The 24,222-nt window shown below is 34.5% G+C and overlaps 2 protein-coding genes across 4 annotated transcripts in view; both read right to left on the bottom strand.

The window, feature by feature from the left end:
- Positions 1 to 792: 792 nt before the first annotated feature.
- Positions 793 to 1,365, bottom strand: LOC145687353 (zinc finger MYM-type protein 5-like). The gene has a single exon (XM_081760809.1). It carries the CDS (start codon positions 1,363 to 1,365, stop codon positions 793 to 795), a length of 573 nt encoding a protein of 190 aa, XP_081616935.1.
- Positions 1,366 to 11,698: 10,333 nt separating this feature from the next.
- Positions 11,699 to 24,222, bottom strand: part of Slob (Slowpoke binding protein) — an 823,759-nt gene continuing 811,235 nt past the window's right edge. For all 3 annotated transcript variants that reach the window (XM_081762291.1, XM_081762288.1, XM_081762289.1), the window contains one exon: positions 11,699 to 23,381. In XM_081762291.1, the coding sequence (XP_081618417.1) occupies positions 23,244 to 23,381 (138 nt within the window). In that variant the 3' untranslated portion in view covers positions 11,699 to 23,243. The remainder of the gene's footprint in view (positions 23,382 to 24,222) is intronic.

Here is a 24,222-nt window from a genome sequence, read left to right as displayed (position 1 = left end):
CTTCATTCATTTCTCATGATCACCGTCTCCTTCAGCCTAGCCGGCATAAGTGTGGGACGTAAAACTTAAATTTCATTTCATTTCAAAAGTGCTGCTCAAAAAGAAACTAACGTAAGTATCTGAAAATGAATAAATGCTTCAACTCTAAATACAGTACAATTTTGTGTACAAAAATTTAAGAAAATAAATTTTGACCTTTTAATCTCAAATTGGGTGATTTCAAATTAATTGTCCCTATGTTAAGCTACCTGTGTTGTGTCGGCATAAAATATGCTGGAAATTAAAACTGTTTGAGGTTACAAAAGAACAACTGTAGGCTGTTTTCTAATGTGAAGCATTCATACTTCTATTATTTTAATTTTCTCGTTATTCCCTCGCTTTCCTTCATTATTTCCATTTAACCAATCCATTCGATACCATTCATAAACATTTATCATCCATCTTCTGTAATCGGCAGAGCATAATCTGTGAGATGGTGCTTTTTCTGTTTTCTGTTCACTTCTCGTGAGATGCTCTGGTAAGCTTAATAATCATCGTTGTTAAAAGGTTTTAATAATATTGACAACCAGCAAAAGGAAAAGTGTAAATAGTTCGGCATGACGAGGATGACGGCAAAATATTTAGCAAGTTTCACTTTATCAATAATTTTCCCCTCTACTTCTGACGCCATGAAGTCAATAAGCTCGTTTTGGATCCTATGCCCGAGGTAATGGTTGTGAGCCTCGTCGTTCTTAATTCGGCGGAGATGTTCTTGCATGGTTGGATCAAATTTGGCCAGCATCTCAACTAAGTCTAAAACTGACCATTGTTCGGCGCATAAACTTTCTCCCCCGTTCTCCCACGAAATGCGCTGTTGTTTTCGGCAAGATACTGTACAATCGCTAGAATTCTTGTTAACACTGCGCGCCAATGCAGCTTTTCTTTTCTAATTCGTTCTACCATCATGTTATCTATTGCGCTACCATTGGACATTCTCCGACCTGATTCCAACCACGCTGTCATGCACTTAACGTGATTTACAGAAGCTTCGTGCTGCTGAATTTTATAGCCAAGATGCTTCCAGTCGCAGCAACCTTCGTTTGCTAACTGGCCTATAGTAGCTGTCGTGCCAAACAACTTACAAGGAAAGCAAAATACTCTGTCTCTGATCTTCGAATAACTTAGCCATTGCCTATCCACTGTTTCTCCGTTCAGCATCCTCCGTGTAAAGAAATTGTTCGAGAAATGTCTATTACCTTCGTCCTTTGGGTGTTCACAGTCACTTAGTCTGATTGGACCCTTCTCCACTAACATGTCACGCACTTCACTGTTAATATGTTTCCAATTACCTGGATCGTATATGTCCTCGAACAGTGTGCTCGTCATTTGAAGAGTGTCAGAAGTATGCAGAGGAATGGTCGCGCTTTCACAGGAGAGGTCACTTTCTGGGGCTGTTGCAACAACGTTGTCCCCAGAGAATTGCACCAAGTTTCCATTGTTGCTTGTGGGACAACAGGGCGTAGAAACAGTTTTGTTGACGGCTAGTTTGTTTTATTCGTCGGACGCAAAATTTGGTATCACAACCTGGTTTGTCGCATCACACCGGTCGCTCACAGTCCCATACAAATCATCATCCGTGTTCTCAAGTTTTTGGTGTTGATCCGCTTATTTTACCGCTACAGCAAACTTGTCCAAAAATCCCTTTTGCTTCTGAATGAAATCTTTATATTTCCGTTTCTTGGCTTTCGCAGCCCCACTTTCGTATTTACGGAATTTGTCTCTGTCTCTGTCACTCATGATGGTCACTTATTCTTTGCCCAGTAAACGAATAATCGGAAGACACTCAGGCACTAATCATAATATTACGTATCCACATCTCACTACGACTGCGCGGTCCGAATTCCGAAGCCAAACTGAGGTGCTACACAAGGCGTGCAATAGGAGCTATTTCTTGGAAGCGATGACTCAGAGGTGTCCGTAGCAACAGGACCACTCTTCTGACCCAAAAGCAACAAAGAACATGACTTCTCACTCTATTTCGACAACAAAGAAAAGTTGAGATAAGGCCATTTAGAGTAACGTGCATGGTATTAGCGTCGCCTTGTTTGCTGACCCATTGTTAATCCGAAACTCAAGGGCGTAATTATTACGGTACTTTAAAACCAAAAATATCATGCTAAACGCTTTCATAGTAATGGTGTAGATTTCTGGAATTTAAGGCTTCTAAAAGTAAAATATTGAGTAAGAAGTTCTGGTTTATGAAAACTGGTTTCCGAAGAAATCCACCACACCGTATTATTGGCCAAAGTATTCACTTAACTCTAAGCTACGGTACATTAGAATGTTGCTGAGGCCTCGCATATTTGAACTGACTGTGACAAGAGAATATCTTATCGCGGGGCCTGGGGCGGACGCCCCAGTCGCCACCTCCAAAGGCCGCCTCTGCTGTCACCCTACGTTTCCATCGCCAATATCTTCGTATGGTGCAAAATTACATCCGAGCATATAAGAAACGTAACTGGATCAGAATTGTCAACACTTTAGCCACAGAAAGTCATCCAACAAGTTACTGGAAACATTTCAATCGTCTTATTGGGAAAACGAGCGCACCTCACTATCCGCTAGTTGAGAACAATACTGCCTTGACCACAGATACAGAGAAAGCTAATGCTTTTGCCTGGATTCTTCAAACCACCTTTACACCAGAAGTCCCTCTTCGAGACAGGTCAAATCTCTATCAACGTGTTGCGAAGTACAGCAACCCTCATAATGGGTACCTAAGAATAAATATGGATCATACTCTGGACGATTAGAATCCTTTGACAGCACCTATAACTCCACTAGACATTACCAAGGTCCTACGCCACAAAAAGAACACTGCGCCTGGCTTCGATCGTATCACTTACCGTCACATTAAGGAAGGTCCAGCTCTTTTATTCCACATTTTGGCGTCGCTGTATACTTTCCTTCTCCGAACCGGCCATTACCCACCAGATTGGAAGGTTTCCAAGGTACTCATGTTTCTTAAGCCACATAAAGATAAGTCAGACCCAGCATCATACAGGCCAATTCAACTGACGTCAACGTTAGGCAAAATATTTGAATGTATAATCGTTCGCAAACTTCATCACCACTTGTCAACCCATGATCTTTTGCCTACACACCAAGCCGGTTTTCGACCTAATCACAGCCTCCTCGATAATCTCGTACGTCTAGTTACTATTCTCACGAATCATTATAATAAAACAGCACCTTCCTGCTTACTTCTCTTCGACCTAGAAAAGGCGTTTGACCGAGTGTGGCACAGTGGTCTTATCTATAAATTACATTTTTTCGTCTTCCCGCTGCCTATCTTCGGATGGTATATCATTTTCTCACCAACCGTCTTGCTTATATTTCAATAAACAACAGTCTATCCCTTCCAATTTTTCCTTGCACTGGCGTCCCACAAGGTTCAGATTTATCGTCTTTATTATATATTCTATTTGTTAGTGATCTACCTGTTAGGCCAGAAGCGATTTACACTTTCACCTTTGCGGATGATACAGCGCTGCTCGCTTGCTGTCAAACCATGCATCAAATCAATACCCATTTACAACGGGTCATTGATGCTTTCAGCAACTGGTGTAGTCGGTGGCAATTAAAATTAAACTGTGACAAAACACAGGCGTTAGTCATCCTTCCGCATAAGAGGCGTAGTCGAGTGAGACGTAATCCATCCTTGCTTAATATTCAAGTCCAAGGTGTATCCATCCATGCAAGTACTACCGCTAAATATCTGGGAGTGATCTTTGATGCTAAATTAAACTGGAAACCTCACCTTCTTTCAGTCAAAGAGAAGGCCCAAAACAGCTTAAATCTATTGAAGCGCCTGGTTGGTATCACCTGGGGCTTACATGCTGACACATTGTTAAAAAAGTATAAATCGTTTTTCCGTCCGTGTCTCACATATGGCCACACTGCCTGGGTTAGCGCTGGAGATGAATTTTATAAGCGGCTTCTTATCCTCGAACGTCATGTATTACGTCTAGCCTACCGCATCACCTTGCCTAGCCCTACTCGCCTTTTGTACGATAAGCTGACCTTTCCGCATATCACTCGACATCTTGAAGACGTCGAATGATCTACTTACAGCATCTACTTACAATCTATAGTTAGAAACATCCAGAGCATCCGGATCAACATTTCTTTCAATCATATCATCCACCAGAATTCAATCATCACGTTTATCCATCACTTGTACAGTGACTCTCATTCTAACAAGGGCTTCCCCATGTCGAACATCAGTGTTGAGTAGCCCCAACACAGAAGATAACCTCATTTGTGACTACTAACACTGCCCTATGAACTGTGGCGTCCATGCACTTCATCTCTTCATCATAACCTTACGACTACTCAGATTTCATAATATTCCTTCCTTGTTTATTTGTTTTCATTTCTAATGTAAAACTTATGATTATTGCAGTCTCATTTTGATGTTACTTAGGCTCTGTGTATTTTTCCTTATGTCTCTAAACTAGTTTACTGGAACATATATTGATTCGTTTAGCCAGGATTTCGTAACGGGGGGGGGGGGGGGAGAGTGACATGAAATTCTGAAGGCACAGGAGCTCGATCAATCTAAACTACTTTACTATCAACATACACCGTGTATATTGGGTTGTTAGGACAATAAAATGAGGATATGTTGGCAAGTATTTTAATAAACTATGAAGAAATTTCGAGCAAAATAATAATAAAAAAAAAGTATTGAAAAAGATTTTACAATATTTACGTCCTTGTTCTGTTTATTCAAATATTACAATTTTCCTTTCGTTATGCCCTCAATTATTATAAAAAGTACATACTCAATACTGTATTGTAAACTATCTTCTAATATAAATAAAATAAAGAGTTTGTTTGTGTGTTTGTCTGTCTGTGTGCGGCCTGGGGACCAGACGAGTGGACCGAGAGTTACCAAATTTTGGTCAGGGGTATCTTGGCCCAGGCCCCAGATCAAGACGAAGCATTTTTTTTAATTTCTAAACAGGGGGTCTCAGGGGGCGTTTACCGGAACCGGCTTGGGAACCAGACAAATTGACCGAGAGTTACCAAATTTTAGTCACGAATACCTTGGGCCAGGCTCCAGACCAGCGTTAAACGTTTTTGTCGAAATTAGAACTAGGGGGGTCTCAGAGGGGCGTTTACCGGGACATGTAAAAGTAGTAGAAAATGACCGATATTTATTTATTTATTTAACAATCACCAGATACAGATCAGAGGCCATTTTACACTGGATATCCAACAACATTAACAATGGAAAGGATTTGGGAAGGTATCGGCCAGGGCCTGTTTAGTAGGTACCATCCCGGCATTTGCCTGGTAGGACTGAGGGAAACCCTGGAAAATGTCAGTCAGGATGATCAGCAGCGGGATTCGAAGCCACGACCTCTCGAGTGCGAAGCCAACGCTCTACTACTTGAGCTATAAGTGTCACATTCATATTTTCGCGGTCGTTGAAATCAATGGTGAAACTCGGATTGCATTAACTTCCAAATTCACGCTATTCGGCTCCGGGCCGGGGTCACCGGAGGGGGTGAGATACCAAGACAGTAATCCAAAATGACCGATATTAGTTTCAAATCCATAGTTTTCGCGGTCGCTGAAATCAATGGTGACATTTCCATTAGCGATGACTTGCAAATTTAGTTACAATTGTATGCGGGCTGAGAGTCAGCGGGGGGTGGATACCGAGACATGTAAAAAAAATAGCCCAAAATGACCGATATTAGTATCAAATCCATAGTTTTCGCCGTCGCTGAGATCCATGGTGATACTCCCACAGGCGTTGACTTCCAAATACAGTCCCTGTGGCGAAGCATGTGTATGTCCAACTAGTTTTACAATATATACGTTCCTTTCTCTGTTGAATCAAATGCTAACAGAACTTCCTTTCAACATAAATTTTTGTTTTTATTATTCCGTCAATTATTGTCGGTTCCAAGTGACAGGTTAAAGGAGCAATAGGAAATTGTCCTCGAAATAACATGTTTGATACTGCAAGGATGCGATGACGAAAAATTATGATTTAAAATATCCACGCTGTTACACAACGGCACTATGCTTTCGAAAGCTTGAAATCTCCCTGACTAGTAGCAGAAATTCTGAGAATTCCATAACTTTTCTTGAAATTTCAAATTCTCTGACTCTTCCAGAATATCTCGCTTATCTCGACACCATATTGCAAATAATATAAATCTCTTCATAAGAAAGAGTAAGCAAAAGCTTCCTGTAGTTTTCTTTTTAATTTTTAACGCTGATCCTTCTTTTCGTCATTTCATTTTGTTTTATCCTTCCTTATTTTTTTCATTTCTGGTCTCGAAGGGGGGGGGTCCGGACCCCCCGGACACCCCCTTGGCTACGTGCCTGCTATATGGGACAGAGTTTTACAATATAAATATATACTAAGCCAGGGACGGTGTTAGGGGTGAGTGATGGAAGATGACACGCTGCCTAAAAAGCTACTCCTCTAACAGAGTGGCTCTAATTGGCTGTCACACATATTCCAGTGCATCAGGAGTATCCTGATCATTCACTTAATTCTGCAAAGGATGAGTGATGGTGGGCATGGGATCATAAGTTTTCAGGTACATATATACTTCCTAAAAGATCATCACTTTAACGATACTTTTTGGATACGAGAAAGCCAGAAACTTTGTCTCCTAGACAATCGTCGTAGTCTGTATATTCGAGTATCTTTAGACTTACAATCTATGCTATGCCTAGGTGTAGGAAATCTGATGGAATGATTACACCTGCCCGTCTATCTGCATTAGGGAATAAACTTTAACAGATAACGAGGATCCTGTTTTTCTTTTTTCCAATTGACTAAATGACCCGATAATAGGATTCATCTCTTCCCTTCGCCCTCTATTGAAACCTAAGTTGTAGAAAACAATATTTCCGTTTTGAATACTAAAGACCACGAACGGTAATAGATAGTGAGAAGCTTCTTTCTTTTTATTTTTAACATAAAGAATACTTTCACTTTTCACTATACCTCTCAACTAAAATCCAATGCTACTTCCTATTTTAAAATTAGTTTTCATAATACAAAAATGACAAAAGTCACCTAAATTATACTTTTATATAGATTCAGTGTCCTAAGAATAAGTTTAATCTCTTTAACGATTCTCTATTCAAGCCAGTTCTGGTGAAAATATACGAAAACTATAAAGGTAACCAAGAAAGGTTTTTTTCGCTTTTTGTGGAGGTCTGTGTTCAATTGGCCCTCACACCGTGAGTTGAATGCGAATGGTGATAAGGCGAAGGTCAGTTGTTGGTGTGGGTATATCCAACATACTACCTGGTTGTGGCAGTACAGTTACACCGTGAATTTGCGTAAGGACAGAGTGAACATGGGACCTCCACAAAGCGTCATATGGGCGTGAATGCAGTAACAGGAAGCTCCACGGCGCCGTCATCATTGATTAGCATCCCATAAATCGGTTGTAAAACAGCCGAAACCAGCACGTTCGTGGCACGAGCCGTGTTCAAGAAAAATTCAAAACTCTGGAGCCGGCACTTCTGAATTGCAAACGAGTCCTCCTGTTAGAGGACAACGCTAAGCCCCACGTATCTACGAAGACCCAGGACACCATTCTACGCCTTGGATGGGAAACACTATTGCACCTGGTATACTTCGCGGACATTGCGCCGTCCGATTATCACCTTTTCCATTCCTTGGGCAATCACATTAGAGGACGCCAGTTTGAATCCCTAGTAGAGGTGCAAAATGCACTTAATACATTCTTCGCTTCACGACCCACGAAGTTCTACCGTGATGGAATCCATGGCCTTCCAGAACGTTTTCAGAAGGTCGTCGATGATGATGGGGATTGTTTTTGATTTTGCAGGTACGTCATAGGTGACATATGGTGTGGTGACATAGGTGACATATGATGTTCGAACGTGGTGGGTGAAAAAACGACAGAACTTTGTTGGTTACTTTTATAATTGACATAGTGAAAAAAAAAACAGTAATGAATAAGTAAAGTAGTTATTTTGATAATGAATCACTATCGCAATAATATAATAATTTTATCTCTGAATTTACTCTTCCTGCAACCAGAAGTGGCACAAATCCACTATCAATCTGCATAGTGCAAAAACTAAGAGAAAACCGTTGGCAACGGATATGATTTTCCTCCGGAATATAAACCCAGAACCTCCTGAACGATGTCATTGCCTCTTAGCCTTCACAACTATCGAGGTCGGCAGTCATCTAGTTTTTGGCATTCAGATACAAACCATCTATCTTTCATGTTTATACATGGTGTAATAATAATAATAATAATAATAATAATAATAATAATAATAATAATAATAATAATAATAATAATAATAATAATAATAATAATAATAATAATAATAATAATTTGTAGTAGTAGTATTATTATTGATAATTAGATTGATACTTGAAGACGTACTTGAAACTATACACATGATTTGGCTCGACCCGAATTCGAGTCGAGTTGGAGGAAATTTTTCGAGCCGAGTTCTTGAGTAGAGCTCAAACATGTCTGGTTCGAATCGAGTCGAGTTTTTTTTTTTTTTTTTTAAATCGCTCCTGCCCATCCATACTATAAATTCCCAATCCAGCTTACATACCCGTTTATGCCTAAACTTGAGATTAAATGTCATCGTAAATGCAACCTAATAGCTTGACAAACTCAAACTATGAATTCGACACTAATCTCAGTCATTTGAGACATTTTGTTTTTCACCTCTTTTCACCTACCATACCAATGGGTGCTTCACTTGGACTTGAACGCTATCAGAAGTGCCATTATTAACATCAGCAACATCGAGAACTGAATTCGACACTGGGACATATAGCCTAGCTGCTGACGTCCCCATTACCCCCCTAATCACTCACTCACTGAATTCGACACTAATGTTGACCATTTTTATTATTTTTACATTGCAACCACTTCTCAATACTCTAGGGTCATTAATAGGGATTAAACGTAGACTTAAATGGTATAGGGAGCGTCGCAATCAACTTATGGGCCCGGAGAACTATGGATTTAATATTAATATTTTTCATTTTTGATTAGTTTTTTTCCATGTCAACATCCTATCGGGTAACTAATGGGGGTTAAACTTGGATTTAAACTTCAATAGAAGCAAACTATGGATTCGATATTAACATCGGTAATTTTCAGTTTTTTTTTACATGTCACAGCTTCACCCCCCTCCAGGATGCTACTGGGGGCTGAACTTGAACTTAAATGGCATCTGGAGTATCATTGTTCATCTCAGAGACTCCCCCTAAAAGAACTATGGATACGACACTAATATCGGTCATTTTTTAATCATTTTTATGTCTGCCCCTCCTACTCTTCCTTATTGTGCTAGTGGAGTCTTACCTCAATAATGCTCTTTTCTGGACTGCAAGTATTATATACACCAAGTTCGGTAAAAAGTGGTCGAGGCGTTCTAGAGTTATGTTGAAACACATACACAGGTATATACATTTAAGGTCTTTTACGAAATACTCTTTGTGAAACGAAGCAGATTTTTGTATATTTGGATTGGGAGAAGAAGCTAATTTTAATTAAAATATCGGAAAATCACTTTGAGTTTTATTTATATATTGCATTACAACCGATTTTTCATAACTATTTTTATAGTCCTGCTAGTATCTTTCACTTCACCACTTCTATTGCTTCAATGCTTTTTGTTTCATTTTCCCTTGTGGATTTTCTTATTTGAGCACTGTAAGTTTGAGACAGGAATTCAGTTCTAGCATGATTTTTCCATTTCTGCATTTCATACTCATTATGTCCGTTTTTCCAGGGATGTATGTAATATTCTGTATTTCTTCGTCTTGGAATTTTTCATTTGAACAGTCTATAGGCTATTCGGTAAAAACTTGAAATGAAATGAAATTTTGAGTTTTACGTCCCACGGTTATGCCGGTTAGGCTAAAGGAGACGGTGATAATGAATAATGAATGAAATGGTGGAATGGAGAAAGTGGGAGGAAAGGGGAGAACCCCGAGAAAACCCACGCACACGGTGTTTGTACTCTGTAAAAACTTGTCCAAATGTTCAGTTTTTGTGAGTGTAGATGGTAGGAAGTAGTATGAAGGGAACTGTAGCCTTAATTTGGTTTGGAATACAATTTTTGTATCAAAAGAAGTAGATTTTTAAATGGAAATATCTAATAAATTTATTTTCGAATATTCGTCATATTCTATTGTGGAGTTTACTTCGGCACGAATAGTGTTTAGACCTCTAAAGAGTTGAAATAGGTTTCGGGGGGGGGGGGGTGCATATATTTATTTGCTTATAAATGGATTTGTTAGCATTTTTCTTTCAAAATGGTTCATGGTGAAAGTTGCTGAGAAAGGTGAGAGGAAGTTACCCATTGCTAACCCAGAGATTTGTTTAAAATATTGATATTTGAATTGGAAACAGTTTTTCTCAAGGTACAGTTATAGAAGCTGAATTGTCGATGTGGTTATGTGAATAGGTGTTTGTTTTTGTTTAGACTTTCTCGTGGATGCTTTCTGAAAGATTTATTTATTTTTTATTTACTATGAATAAAGTTGTGCGTGTTGTATTTGACGTTTACATCAAGTAACGAACAAAGTTTTTTTTTTTTTTTTTGTAATCTTTGAAGTAAGTAGTTTTGTGAGCGTACGCATTTTCTGACAAAAGTTACATTAGCAGAAGTTGTCCAGCTGCTTTCGATATTCTTACACGTGTTCGGTGTATTTCAATCCATAAATCTCTTCGAAATGGGGTTAAGCTAAAAATATTTGACAGCGCGTTGATTACTTAGCTGGTCATTTCCTTATATTCTTTTATTCAGGAAGCGTGGTTGCCAAATCGCAACTTTAAAAACTTTCTCGCCGACTATATTTCCTTTCCCTTAACCACTTATAAATAATTTATGTCATACTTTGTTATTCCTCATAATAGACACTTTAATTTCATTAGAAAAAATGTAATTGTAGTTGTTTGGGAACTGTGCACAAAACAACACCAATAGTTGTAAACTGTCATACCAAGTGGTTGATTTACCCACTGCCATTTTAACTTTTTTCTTCAGAATGCAATGGAGTAGAAGAACCATCATGCTTGTTTCAAAATTTACAAAACTGGAGTCCTAGTGTTGAATTTACAGTCATTTTTATTGTATAAAAAATAAACAGAAAACTGTCTGTTTATAAGAATCACAATTTTCTTTGCAAAAAATAAATTTAATATATATTTAAAATAAAATAAAATCAAACTGTAAAATGTTTTTCACAATTCCAAGAACTTTTCTGAAAGTTTTCATGAAAAATATTTTCGCGGTTTATCACATACTTTAAAATACTACTTGTATACACAAGAAACCTTACCGTTCACTGCGATAGGATGACATATATTTTTATTATTTGAATAAGCAAACATATAGAATAATAGACAAGAATACTTGACTTGCATATTTCGCGTTCGGTTCAATAAATTTCATGGTCCTCAAATGAAAGTTTTTTTTTTTTTGTAAATTTTTATATGTATAGAATTAACACATTAAATCTGCAATTGCAAATAACATTTTGAAACATTTCCGTGTAAGAAACGAAATGAATATGTATATGAAGCTTGAAATAATTATAATTCACTTTTTCATAAAACAAACAAAGAATCCCAGAAAGTGAGGATGGTATCTATTAAAGTCAACGTGAAGAAAGCAGCATTTATTTCCAGTACTATTAAAAATAAATCTACAGGCTAACAAGAAATGTACAATATATACAGATATACAAGTGGAAAAAAATATATCTCATTACAAGATACAAGTGAACCATTTTTTAGAATGTATGAAGAGGGGGATGTGAGAAAATCTGTTTCTACAAATCACAATCATGATGCAGATGAAATGAACAATAGATGAATGGTCTTATGATGTCAATTTGGAAGAATGTATCTTAATTCAAAGAGACAAATAAATTATTCTATCTTCTGTTCTAGATTGGCTTGAGAATAATATCATTTTACAAAATTCAATAAAAATGTGAGAATAATTGTATATATATATATATGGGGTGTTAGTGAACTATATACTGTAAAAGTTGATAACACATCAAAATAAGAGAAAAAGCACAGCTCATATAGACCTGTGGGGAAAGCACATATTTTTGGAGTTAGGGCTGTCCAAAATCGCTGCAAAACTAAATTTCAACACGAGCTATTTTGAATTCGAGAAAACGTGAACTGGCGGTTCATATCAGCTTAAAGGAAGATATAAATACGTAATCCCAAAATACTTATTTCATCAATGTGCAATAAGTGTGCAAGGAATTCCCCAGAGAGTATAATTTCCAGACATGCTCTCAACAAAATTCTCAGATACATGCTATTGAAATATGCTCTAGTTTCAAGGTGGGTTTAGGGTAGGCAAAAGTTAATCCTTGACAACGGTGGACACGGAATGGTTGGGAGGGATATTTTGTGTTAGAGACCGCCAGCACCACTGTCCCTTGTGTTCGGAAACGAGTGTTGCGATGTTTATTTTATGCTTATATATAAAAAAAACGTAAAATGTACCGTGACAAGCATACAGTAACTCCTAGTTTATTTAAATTCGAAATTGCGCCCTTTGACATTTAGCCCAGTAAACAAAGTCCCAAAAAGGAGCTCGAGCTGAAATAATTCTTAAAAATATGAAATTTTCAGGACTTGCTTTTAGTTCCAAATACAATGAAACCTCAAAAGTCCCAAAATATCCCATGTGAGCTTCATCCTCAAAATGGCGGTCAAAGATGGCCGCCAACCCACACGCTCCTGGTTTTCTATTTCAGCCTGAATCTGGTAAACCAATAATGATATTTCAATTTAGAAGACAACATTTTACTCTGCAGGAACTTCACTTTAATTTGGTATATTGTGCATTTAAATAAAATCACACCCAAAACGATTATCCGTGATCTAAATTGATAATTTCGGCATTTTGAAAGGCATTCTGCAGTATTTTGCGCTTAAGCTCCTAAACCATTAGAAAATCGTGAAAACATGTTCATATATTTTTATTATGTGTTTCATAAGCTGCATTTTAAAGGAAAGATCATCAAAATCGGATCATAACTTTTCGAAATATTTACTCCGTTGTGAGCCTAGTTGTTACCGATAAGTTTAAAAAAGCACTAACTGGTGGTTAAATATAATTTTTTATATATTTTATATTTATTTATATTTATTCAACAAAACATGTAGAACCTTCTTCGAAAGAGTTTTGGTGAACGACTGATCGTTACAGAGGGATGCATTGGTTATGGATGGGAATTCATTCTAACTTTCAAGGGAGCAAGTAAGAGATTGCTACACGATGTTTGGTACGAGAAAAGGGAAAAGAGCGAGGAAAATGAAAGAACTCGCATTGTATAAATAGCAGCAAAAATAATTTTAAAAATATTCAATCAAAAGTATAGGATAATATGTCATATCCTCAAGCAGAACAAATCTTTGAGGGGCACAATGATCTCATCCCACCATCACTAAAACTAATGGTCGACGAAGTGACATCTCCAAAGAAAAGTTATCTCAGGATAGCCCGAAAACAGAGCATGATATGTAGTTCTATTAGTTCGTTATGTAGATCCAGAACTTTTATATTTCACAATCAGCTTGCTATACGAGCATACAGCCTGTGTAGTTTTGGTTCTCAGCAGCCAATTGATATCTTTCAAAGTCTTGGAATTTGTGAAAGTTATAATGAGATTCGACGATACGAATTCTCAAGTATTACATATTGTGCTCCACAATCGCTATTACATTTTATTCAGTATTGACTTTGTTAATATACATATATATGGTACACAAATGAAATATTTCGAAGTGAAAATGTCATTTTGGTTATCTTTTTTAAAATTAGCTGTTCACATTTTCTACGATCTAACGAACAGCGGGCGAACAAAATTTAGAAATTAATATTTAATCAACAGTTAGTACTTTTCTTTCAAATCACTGGTAACAGCTAGGCTCACAACGGAGTAAATATCTCTTAAAGTTATGATCCGATTTTGATTATCTTTTCTTTAAAATGCAGCTTATAAAACACATAATAAAAAATAAATGAACATGTTTCCATGATTTTCTAATGGTTTAGGAGCTTAAGCGAAAAATTATATAGAATGGCTTTCTGAAATGCTGAAATTATCAACTTTGATCACGAATAACCGTTTTGAGTGTGACTTTATTTAAATACTTAATATATCAAATTAAAGTGCAGTTTCTGCAGAGTAAAATGCTGTCTTCTAACTTGAAATGTCGTTATTGGTTTGCCAGATTCAGGCTGAAATAGAAAACCAGGCGTGCATGGGATGGCGGCCATCTTTGACCGCCATTTTGAGGATGAAGCTCACATGGGATATTTTGGGACTTTTGAGGTTTCACTATATTCGATACAAAGAGCAAATCCTGAAAGTTTCAGCTTTTTAAGAATTTTTTCAGCTCGTTGAACTACTTTTACTGGGCTAATTTAACTTTTTGATGATTTTGGACAGCTATAGATCTGAAACTATGCACTTTTCTCCCACAAGTCCATATGAACTTTTTCTTTTATTTTTGATGAGAGGAGTATGCTCTTACATTTTGTCGGTATAGTTCATTAACACCAAATATATACAAGGTGTTAATGAACTATACCGACAAACTTTAAGGGGTGATTCCTCACATCAAAATAAGAGAAAAAGTTCATATTGACCTATAGCGAAAAGTGCATAATTTCAGAGCTAGGGCTGTCCAAAATCGCGAGAAAGCCAAATTTCGAGAGGCCCTATTTTGAATTCGAGAAACTGTGAATGGTGGTCCTTATCAGCGTAAAGGAAGTCACGCATACGCAATCCAAAAATGCATATTTCATTAATGTTCAATGGTTGTACAGAGTGTTTCATACAGGGTGAAATTCTCAGACATGCCATAAACCGAATTTTGAGATATGCTCTGATTTTATGATTGGTCCAAAGTAGGCAAAGAATAAGCCTTGATAGCAGTGAACACGGAATCATTTGGTGCGATGTCGGAAGTCTTAAGAATCGTCAGCACCCCGTTATCTCGTACTCGGAAAAACGCATGGTGCAATATTTTCTTTCACGCTTATAAGTGAAGAAAACGTGAAATATATCGTGTCGAAATACATATCATCACACGCTATTCTGAACACAAAAAAGTATGGAGCTGCCGGTTCCTAACCCTTCGGCCTTCTCTCCGAAACATTGGATATCCATTGCTGTCAAGGCTTACCTCCTGCCTACTTTGAACCCTTCTTGAAATCAGGGTATATCTGAGAACTCTATTGAGAGCAAACTACACCCTATAGGGAATAACCTCTACACCTATTGACAGTTGATGAAAATATGCACTTTTGGATTGTGTATTGCGTGGCTTCCTTTACGCTGAAAAGAACCATTATCCACAGTTTCTGGAATTCGAAATATGGCCTATTGAAATTTAGCTTTTTCGCGATTTTGGAGAGCCCTAGCTCTGAAACTATGCACTTTTCGCAATAGGTCCATTGAACTTTTTCTCTTATTTTGATGTGAGGAATCACCTTTTACAGTTTGTCGGTATAGTTCATTAATACAGATATATATATATATATATATATATATATATAAATTTCAACATCAACCTTTCTCTTCAATTTTCTTTTCGTAGCACACGTCTACGTACCAACACTTGTACATTGCTTCTCTTACTAAAATTTATCGACCGAAGTAAGCTATTTTATGCTAACATAATTACAATATAATCCGTACTTACAAAAATGCGATAATTCTTTGGCATTATTTTATATTAATAAATGTCAAAATTAGCATATTTGCAACACAAGCAAAACAATATATAATTAAGCTGTGTAGTTTGTTGTTGCTCGTATTGCTGCAATAAGCAAAAAATCAGTGACCCAAACAGGGGAAATGCAAAGTTATGACACAAAAGTTTCATATTTGATGCGACACCACTCAACAAGAATTATTAAACTTGTATTTCTTCTCGGCCAATCTTCTTTTTGGCATTAATTATCACTTTTCATTTTCTGTAAAACATCGTTGTTCTATAAGAACTCTGAGTTCACATTTTAATCCACACTTTCCAGTAAAAAGAGAAACGTTTTATAAGATTTGGCATTAACAGTTATTAATCTTTTAGTTTATTTCTTCAAAGTCACATTCACACTGTCACAATTTATATCACCAAATCACATGAAAGGGATTGTTCAACTTATATGAAATTTCTTAACTCAACAGAGATTGTTCTTAATAACAAGAAAATAATAATCACACATTACATATCCAGGATTAATTATTTATTTAAGTAACATTCCTTTATTTCTGTTTAAGATGTTCCCAAGTATGCTGGTTAAATAATTATAATGAAAGTCGATAAATGTAACTGTATATATAGATAACTGTATATTTGAAAATATTAGCAAATTGTAATAAAGAAAAGTAAAAACATTGTAGTTTATCTGTCATGATCAATTGCATATATATCTTCTAGTTGTTTATTTTCCTCCATTTGTTGATGCAATTTGATCCAATCCAAAATAAGCTGATTATTGAGTTCCATTATTTAATCATATTTTAGATAGAAAGTTAAATTGATTATTTGATGTTGTCGTTTGATCTTGAAGTTGATTATAAGTGATAAAATTGTCCTTTTTGAAAGAAAAAAATATTATTAAAGCTATTAAGAAATAAATGATTGTTTCTTACGTAATTGTCAAATACGACATTTTTGATTTCGATGTTAGAGTATTTATGATTATCTGATACCTTGGAAAATTATTTAGCAAATCAGCCTTTAAATAAAATAATACTTTCGTATTTCTTCCCATTTTCTAAACCATTTTCGCAAAAGTTTTATCACGGAATTACCTATAAAATTAATCAATTTTGAAACATAAATGCCTATTAAATAAAGTTAATTTCAATATTTATTGTGTACTTTGTAGTAGTGCAAAAAACGTTTTCCTTTTGCTTTTCTGTTTTGAAGGGACGCACAACGTATGTGACACTATAAAATGTAGTTAATTCCCTATTTAACTTTCAAGCGTATTGGAACTTTGGGGTTATCCAACATCAAGAGAAAGTTTCCTCAAAAACTTATGAGTTCAAATTTGTATATAAATTTTAAATTTACTTTTATAAACTGAAAGTTTCAAAATTATATTGTAGGAAAATAATAATTATAATATTTAAATATATAAACTTTCACATAGTGTCAAAGTTTGGAGCATTTATTACTTGATCTTTTATTTTGAAGAGTAAATGTCTTATTTTAGCAATTTACAACATTGATTTCAATTTCCAGTAAAGATCAATTTTCTCTAAATTATGGGTTTTGTGTAATCTTATTCTAATTGGGTAATTTTACTTAAGAATCCCTTTTAAGGAACCAAGATACCTTGATAGTATTTGTTTGCAGTATATTCATTTACAAAATAGAAACATTGCATCTGAACGGAAAGAATGATAAAATATGAATTATTGTTTTCCGAGTACAATTGACACAGTCAAAATATTTGGGGAGGTAAACAGGTAAACTTTTTTCATTGAAATTTTCTGATACCAATATACTCCTTTTCAATATGTTATGTGTTCATTGCTGATCCTCTTATTTTTTAAATATATGTAATGAAATACTGCAAAATGCAAAGGATAATTTAAGAATTTATGCAATTCTTTATCTCAAAATACGATTTACTACAATGATGAATGCTATCCAGGTGTTTCTCATTGTCATCGAAACAAATACATCTTCTAATCAAGTATGTCCTTTTGTGTTTTAGTGACGAACTGCTCAACAAAGGAACACTTTACAAACTATAAATATATTACAAGGAAGTATTTTATAAATATCATAAAACTAAGAAGAGAAATTGTAAAATTATTCCTCGGCTCTTATAATATTTTGATAAATAAAAAAACTGGGTATGGGACTGATAAACTTTCATAAGTTAGTTTAAATATTTGTTTCAGTGGAAGCGTAGTTAGAATAACACATTATTGCCCGGTCAAAGGACATAATTATTGTTGCATTTTTAACTGTCCAATTCTCAGTGCTTGTAACATACTAAAATACAATAGGAATTGAACAGCTTTCTCATTATGCTTTGTATAACGTAGTTCTATTTGTAGTTCTAGTGAACTAAATATCTGGCAGATTATTCGTAATTACATCTAATCATAAAATATATCTTCAAACGCATACTTGGGAGGTTCTTTTCCGGAAATTTATTAGGTTTACTTGACTAGAAATATAGGAGAACTATTCAAATTTATTTGGAAATTTGCACATAACATCAAATAGCAAAATAGGTATTAAACGTTTATGTATATGTGTGTATGTATATATACATATTCATCTGAATATGCAAAGTATTAAAATAACATTAAATGTGAGCTTATTTATTGAGCTTGAATTTAATATGTATTAATCAATAAGTTAGTAAAGAAGTTATAAATTTTAATAAAGCGAACAATGAATTCTATACTTCATAAAATAACAGTGAGCTCTTATAATTTAAATACATGTTCATAAATATATCAATTGACATAAATCGTGAAACATTAATTTGTGCTAAGTGGGCAAAAAGAGTATGGTTCCAAGTTGGCATTTTTATAATACGCTAAATCATATTGTAAATTGCATGTATGTTTATAACGATTTCTAAGTACTGTATTAAGATAATGTCTTAAACTAGTGTTTTACGTAGATCAGAAATTTGAAAAAAAAAGTTTATATGTGAGCGACAAAAACAGTGAATTATTTTAAAAATACATTTTGATAATCTGAACTTTCGCTATTAAATTGAAAAATATTCTAATTGATCATGTAATAGTTCCATACTCATGATTGTCTAGCAAGGCAATAGGTATGCAACATTGATAATCACACCACAAAATATATTTATGTATATAATAGTATATGATACACTTTATACAATTATGTACAACCTTATAATTTACACGTTTGCTTGGCACCATTGTCAGTAACGGCACAATTAAGCGGTCAATCATTATACAAATTTGAGTAATTTTACGAACAGTATTTTTCTTTCAAGTTTAAACAAATAATACTTAAATGTAATAGGAATTTAAAACTTCAATTCCTTGGAAAGCAAATGCAGTCAATGATAATTTTTGTTATGTTATGTTGACACTATACTTGAACCCTATAAGTTTACTCTTTCACAAACGTTTTATTTACTAGTTAAATCTATTTAATGCTCATGTCATTTGACTTTGTTGTCTGTACGAAAAAGTATTAACTTCATATGTCAATTAAGGTGATTAATTTATTCTTAATATGTACAGTGACCGGTAATAGGAAAAGACATATTTTATATTACAAAATGTGAAAATAAACCATGCCGTTTCCTTTTGTAGTAGACTGTACACTAGATGTTAAGCACATCTGTCTATTCTCTTTCATTAAGTTTTGAAAGCTTTCGAAATGTACGATAATGAGTAGTAAACTTATTTTGTTCAAGAAAAGTGCCTATTTTGCGACCAAGTGGAAAGGAAAATAATAAATAGATTATTGATGACCAGAAAAAATATAAATCCGTAAATTTTGATTTGGAAACATGTGATCACGATTTAGAAAACTAATAATGATGTTCACCTTTTAATATTCTCACAAAATACTTCTCACTGTGTACACAAATTAGGTGAGAATATTTCGGAAAATGAGACTGATAATTTGAGCTTGATATATCAAATACTTCGATTTTTTAATGTTTTTTTCGGCATGTTTGAAACATACGAAAAAATTACATTTTAACTCAAAGTTTAGGTCAAATATATTCATATTCAAGGAATTCAGACTCTGTTGTTCAGATTAAAATTTACATTTTTCAAGTTTTGGCCTAATTTGTAATTAGATATCAAAATACGATATACGATTTATGAGTTTTTACTATTGTTTCACAAACTATACAATTTAATACTAGAAAAGATGCAACATTTTTCTATTAACACTCTTCCTTAGAATAAATAAAAGTTCTAAATTTTATTTTTCAAAATGAGACAAGAGGTTGACAAATTATTAGTGATCGTTGCCCTAACACGTTGAAATTAAATTAAACTGATTTTGGAACCTTCAAAGGCACAGGTGAATATAGACCACATTTTATTTAGATACAATATTACATATCTCGCTGCGACCTAGGTATTAGTTGATTTCAACTTGTATCCAGTCTGAGTATTTCGTTTACAAAATTAGGAGTCACCTTAAGACCTTCATTGGGAAAAGCGTTAGGTATGGAACTATGAAACACGAAGGTTGATTTCTTTTTTTTATTACTAATTACTAGATGCATATAATTAATTATAAGTTACGATGGTATCCAATGAATACATATATGCATCCGTAGAAAGATGTTGGATATTTCCAATTTTTATTTCCCTCAGAAAAAAAATAATTGCTATATCTCAATAATGGGCTACGTAGTACTCTCATGGATTGTTTGGTACGAATAGCAAAGTTTGAAAATTTTTAAAACATTAAAGAGAAAGAAAAACATTAAAGCATTTTATACAGTCAGCAATATAATTATTTACATTCTTGAAATGTACAATACGTTCTTACACTTACATTAAACAGTTTACTTCCACATAAAATTTATCATATTGCACATCACTGTTTGTAGTCCTGGGAATATGAACTAGTCTTTCTCAAAGTATGAGCAAAATCAAAAACTAAATAATAACCGAAATGGAAGAGAAGCTTCATTATAGCACCGCTGTGAGTTTTACGCTCATTCAGTGCAGGAGGTCCAATTCACTTCTAGGTTGAATGCATATTGTTTCTTATCCCATTTTAAGCTTTAGATCCAAGTTTCACGTGGTTTCAGTACTACGAAGGCATGTTAAACTATAAATGAACTAACCAACCGAAGCGAAAGAGGTAACTGAAATATAAAGACCATTAACTTATATATGATAAAGATGGCACAACAATACATTCTACTGGAAGCCTAGTCAGTACTGAAGCTTAAGCTACAAAAGTAGCGCCTTAAGGTATAATTTGGAACGTCCAAGATTCGTAAGAAATGGATTCTATGCTTGTGATTTCTTTTTGCTTTTTGGAATTTAATTACTATGAATTCATGCATTGATTTGGTAGCTGTAGCCGTAGCTTTGGATTTTTACGTAGAGGTGTTGTGCGAGAAAATTTGGTGTCAAAACCGTTTCCGGAAGTTAGATTTTGTCGTGTTTATTGTTCAACTGCTTATGGATGAAATTCAAGGATAACCACGGAGTATGAAAATTGACGATAGTATTTTGTGTTTGTCGAGGAATAAAAGTTTGGAGAAGGTGGAAGAGGAGGAGTGCACATGAAGTAAAAATGTTGTCGGTTTGTGATTTAGGATAACAAGATGACGTTCAAATCTGAAAAGTGGAAATAATGAAGTATCAGGTAAATTTTACAAAGGGTTTATGTTTAGGGGGGAGTAGGAATAAGTCTAGAACTTGTTGGTTGAATTTGTTTCCAGGCTAGAAATATGAAAGAACTGATCAAAAGATCAATGATGGTGATGGTGAATTGATATACTCTCCACTTTAATCTATAACTTCGTAAATATGAGCATGGTGCAGCTTACAATACTACTTTTGTTTCCTAAAATGAAAGGTTTCATTACTTGTATACGCCCACTTCGTTACCCTAAATGATAAATACTGTACTTAAATTCCATAATTCTGTATCAATGTAGAAGTAATAAGCCATTAACATTTCTTATCACAATGATTTATTTAGGCTAATGTAACAGAGAAATAGAGAGAGTAAACAAAAATTGGCTTTCTCATACTGATATAGACATGGGTCTACATGTGCTCTTGTTCATTTTCAAAGAAAACTTACATTGATGTGTTATTTTACCTAAGTTTGGAAACATGTTACATGCATTTCCTCAGAACCTACCTCGACAAGATATTTTAAATTAGGCTGCAAGTGTGGATCAGTGTAAACTTCAATTGAGAAAGATATTAAGCAAGTATTGAAACATTTTGTACAGAAATGATCTTTGAAAGTACACATTGTGTCAATATAGCAAGTTCTCATATATGAAAAATATTTTTCGCAAATTTTCGAATATGCGTCATCTATTAAGTAATGAAGCCATGCTTACTTTAACCAGATTCCTTAGTTCACTAATTAAAAACAGATTTCTTTTGTGTTATACTTTTTGTCATTGTCATTTTTAGATATATTGTCAACAGCTGCAAAACAATCGTTTGATAAATTTGAATGAGATTGTTTAGTTAATCATTTGAGATTCCATCTGGTAAATATTGATTTATCTCTCAGCATAAGGTCTTGGAAATTACATGCGTGAGAAACATGTACATTAGAATGATCAGTTTATCTGCAATGAAAATATCTAGATCCAGAGAAGCTCCTCACACCGTGGTCATAGGAATGAATCCTTGAAAGTAAACTGAATAATTGTTTATATGTCTATTATTTGATATTTTCTTAATGGCTAGAAATAGATCTAGGGTACTCATGTACAAGATAATATTTTAGCATTTATGCGTGTTTATGAAAAAATAAGAACTTAATCTAAACTATTCTACAGTATTGTGAATATTGCAAGATTTTCGAAAATATCCCTTCTTCTAAGATCTTTATGCATTGTTTACAATTGAAGTGGAATAATATTTATACTTAGCATAAATTAAAATGTCACTATCATACTTTGTGAGCATTTGTTTTTATTTGAAACATTTTGGTATTTTTTTTAAAATATAAATTAGCTAAGTAAACAAGATAAAAAAAGGTTTGTTAGACTTCTTATTACTGTAGAATATTAATTGATTTTGTACACCTTATTCATAGATTCTTTCGACTATAGTTATAAAGAGGAAAATATATTGATTCAATTATCAGCATTATGACTATTAAACAAGTTAAAAGTCGATATGTAGCAACATTGTATGTGGAGGACCGTTACATTTTGTTAACAAAAATGCAAGTTTAATTCTTAAGAGAATTAAAGAAATGCTGTACTCAAGAGTTAGAAAATGTTACAGTTTATGAAAGTAATTCTATTTACTTTCTTTCCGATAGCTTTTATATGTACTACTTTTGATATATAGATTGTGTCAAGAACAAATTGTCTAGGATACAGGTTAAATTGTTTATCATTGACTGCTAATAATTCGTAATAGTAAACATGAACAATCCCTTTCACTTTGTGCCACACTTATTCTCATTGCCCTATGTCGTGGATGGTATTCGCCTCGTCAGGCATGATGTCATCTCCATTGTTACATGGGCGGGGGAGGCTTGTGCTGTACTGGGTACAGGACTAAAACGACTTCTTTCTTGAATATGGAGTGTTAGTCGTCTATGCTCCTGAAACGGAATCAATAATTCATCATAACAATATAGAAATATAAAATTATAATAATCTGTTATTTATATAAAAACAATGTTGTGATACAAATGGAAGAGAACAAAGTAATTATTCATAGTTGTGGTCAAAGCTTTCTCGTTACTACTTTCACTGACAACAAATATCTTGGAAGAAACAACGCTAGTTGTAGTATAATTGATATTTCCCTTTTTTCTAGCATGCCATATAATAAAACACTTTCGGTATGAATTGACGCGGTCACTGAGTTGATTCAACCCCTGTTAGGAAATAAAGGGAAAGTTAAATCTTATGAAATAATCATCACCAAGGATTTTCATATAATTCACTTTGTCAAAAAATCATTGTGAACTAGCTTTGATTTCTTTAATGTGTTGTTCGGAATCTATATAAAAATATTATCTGTTTTCCCTTGTAATGAAGGAGAATTTAGATTTCTGATCTCACAAATGTATTCCTCATTGTTATTTTAAAGTCCATTTATTTTCAAAAGTTAAGTCACTCAAGATATATATGTGAGCCCGTGCCATGCATACGGATCTTAGTTTGCAAGTCCCAGCACATTGGTCAAAGCAGAGAGCAGGCTGATTGGAATTTCTCTAGAGGACATGTTGCATGCAGTTTGAATACGATTATTCAATACGACCACTGTAGTTTTGTGTGGATCACAGTCTATATTTGCTATGGCAGGGCGATGTCAGCTTATGCCTAGTTCTACAGGATTTCCATTTGAGTGAGTTATGATATTTCAGTAGTACATCTGTAATGTACACAGTGAGAGGTATACAATTCTCACAGCATGGAGCCGTCAAAATTCCTCTT

Source organism: Thermobia domestica, chromosome 6, assembly GCF_964235325.1.
Source record: "Thermobia domestica chromosome 6, izTheDome1.hap1.1, whole genome shotgun sequence".
NCBI lineage: Eukaryota > Metazoa > Arthropoda > Insecta > Zygentoma > Lepismatidae > Thermobia > Thermobia domestica.
The sequence above is the reverse complement of the archived record's forward strand: the minus strand, read 5'-3'. Positions and strand labels throughout refer to the sequence as shown.

Coding starts and splice junctions, on each gene's coding strand:
- LOC145687353 (XM_081760809.1), bottom strand. CDS start 1,365: ATGACGAGCACACTGTTCGAGGACATATACGATCCAGGTAATTGGAAA.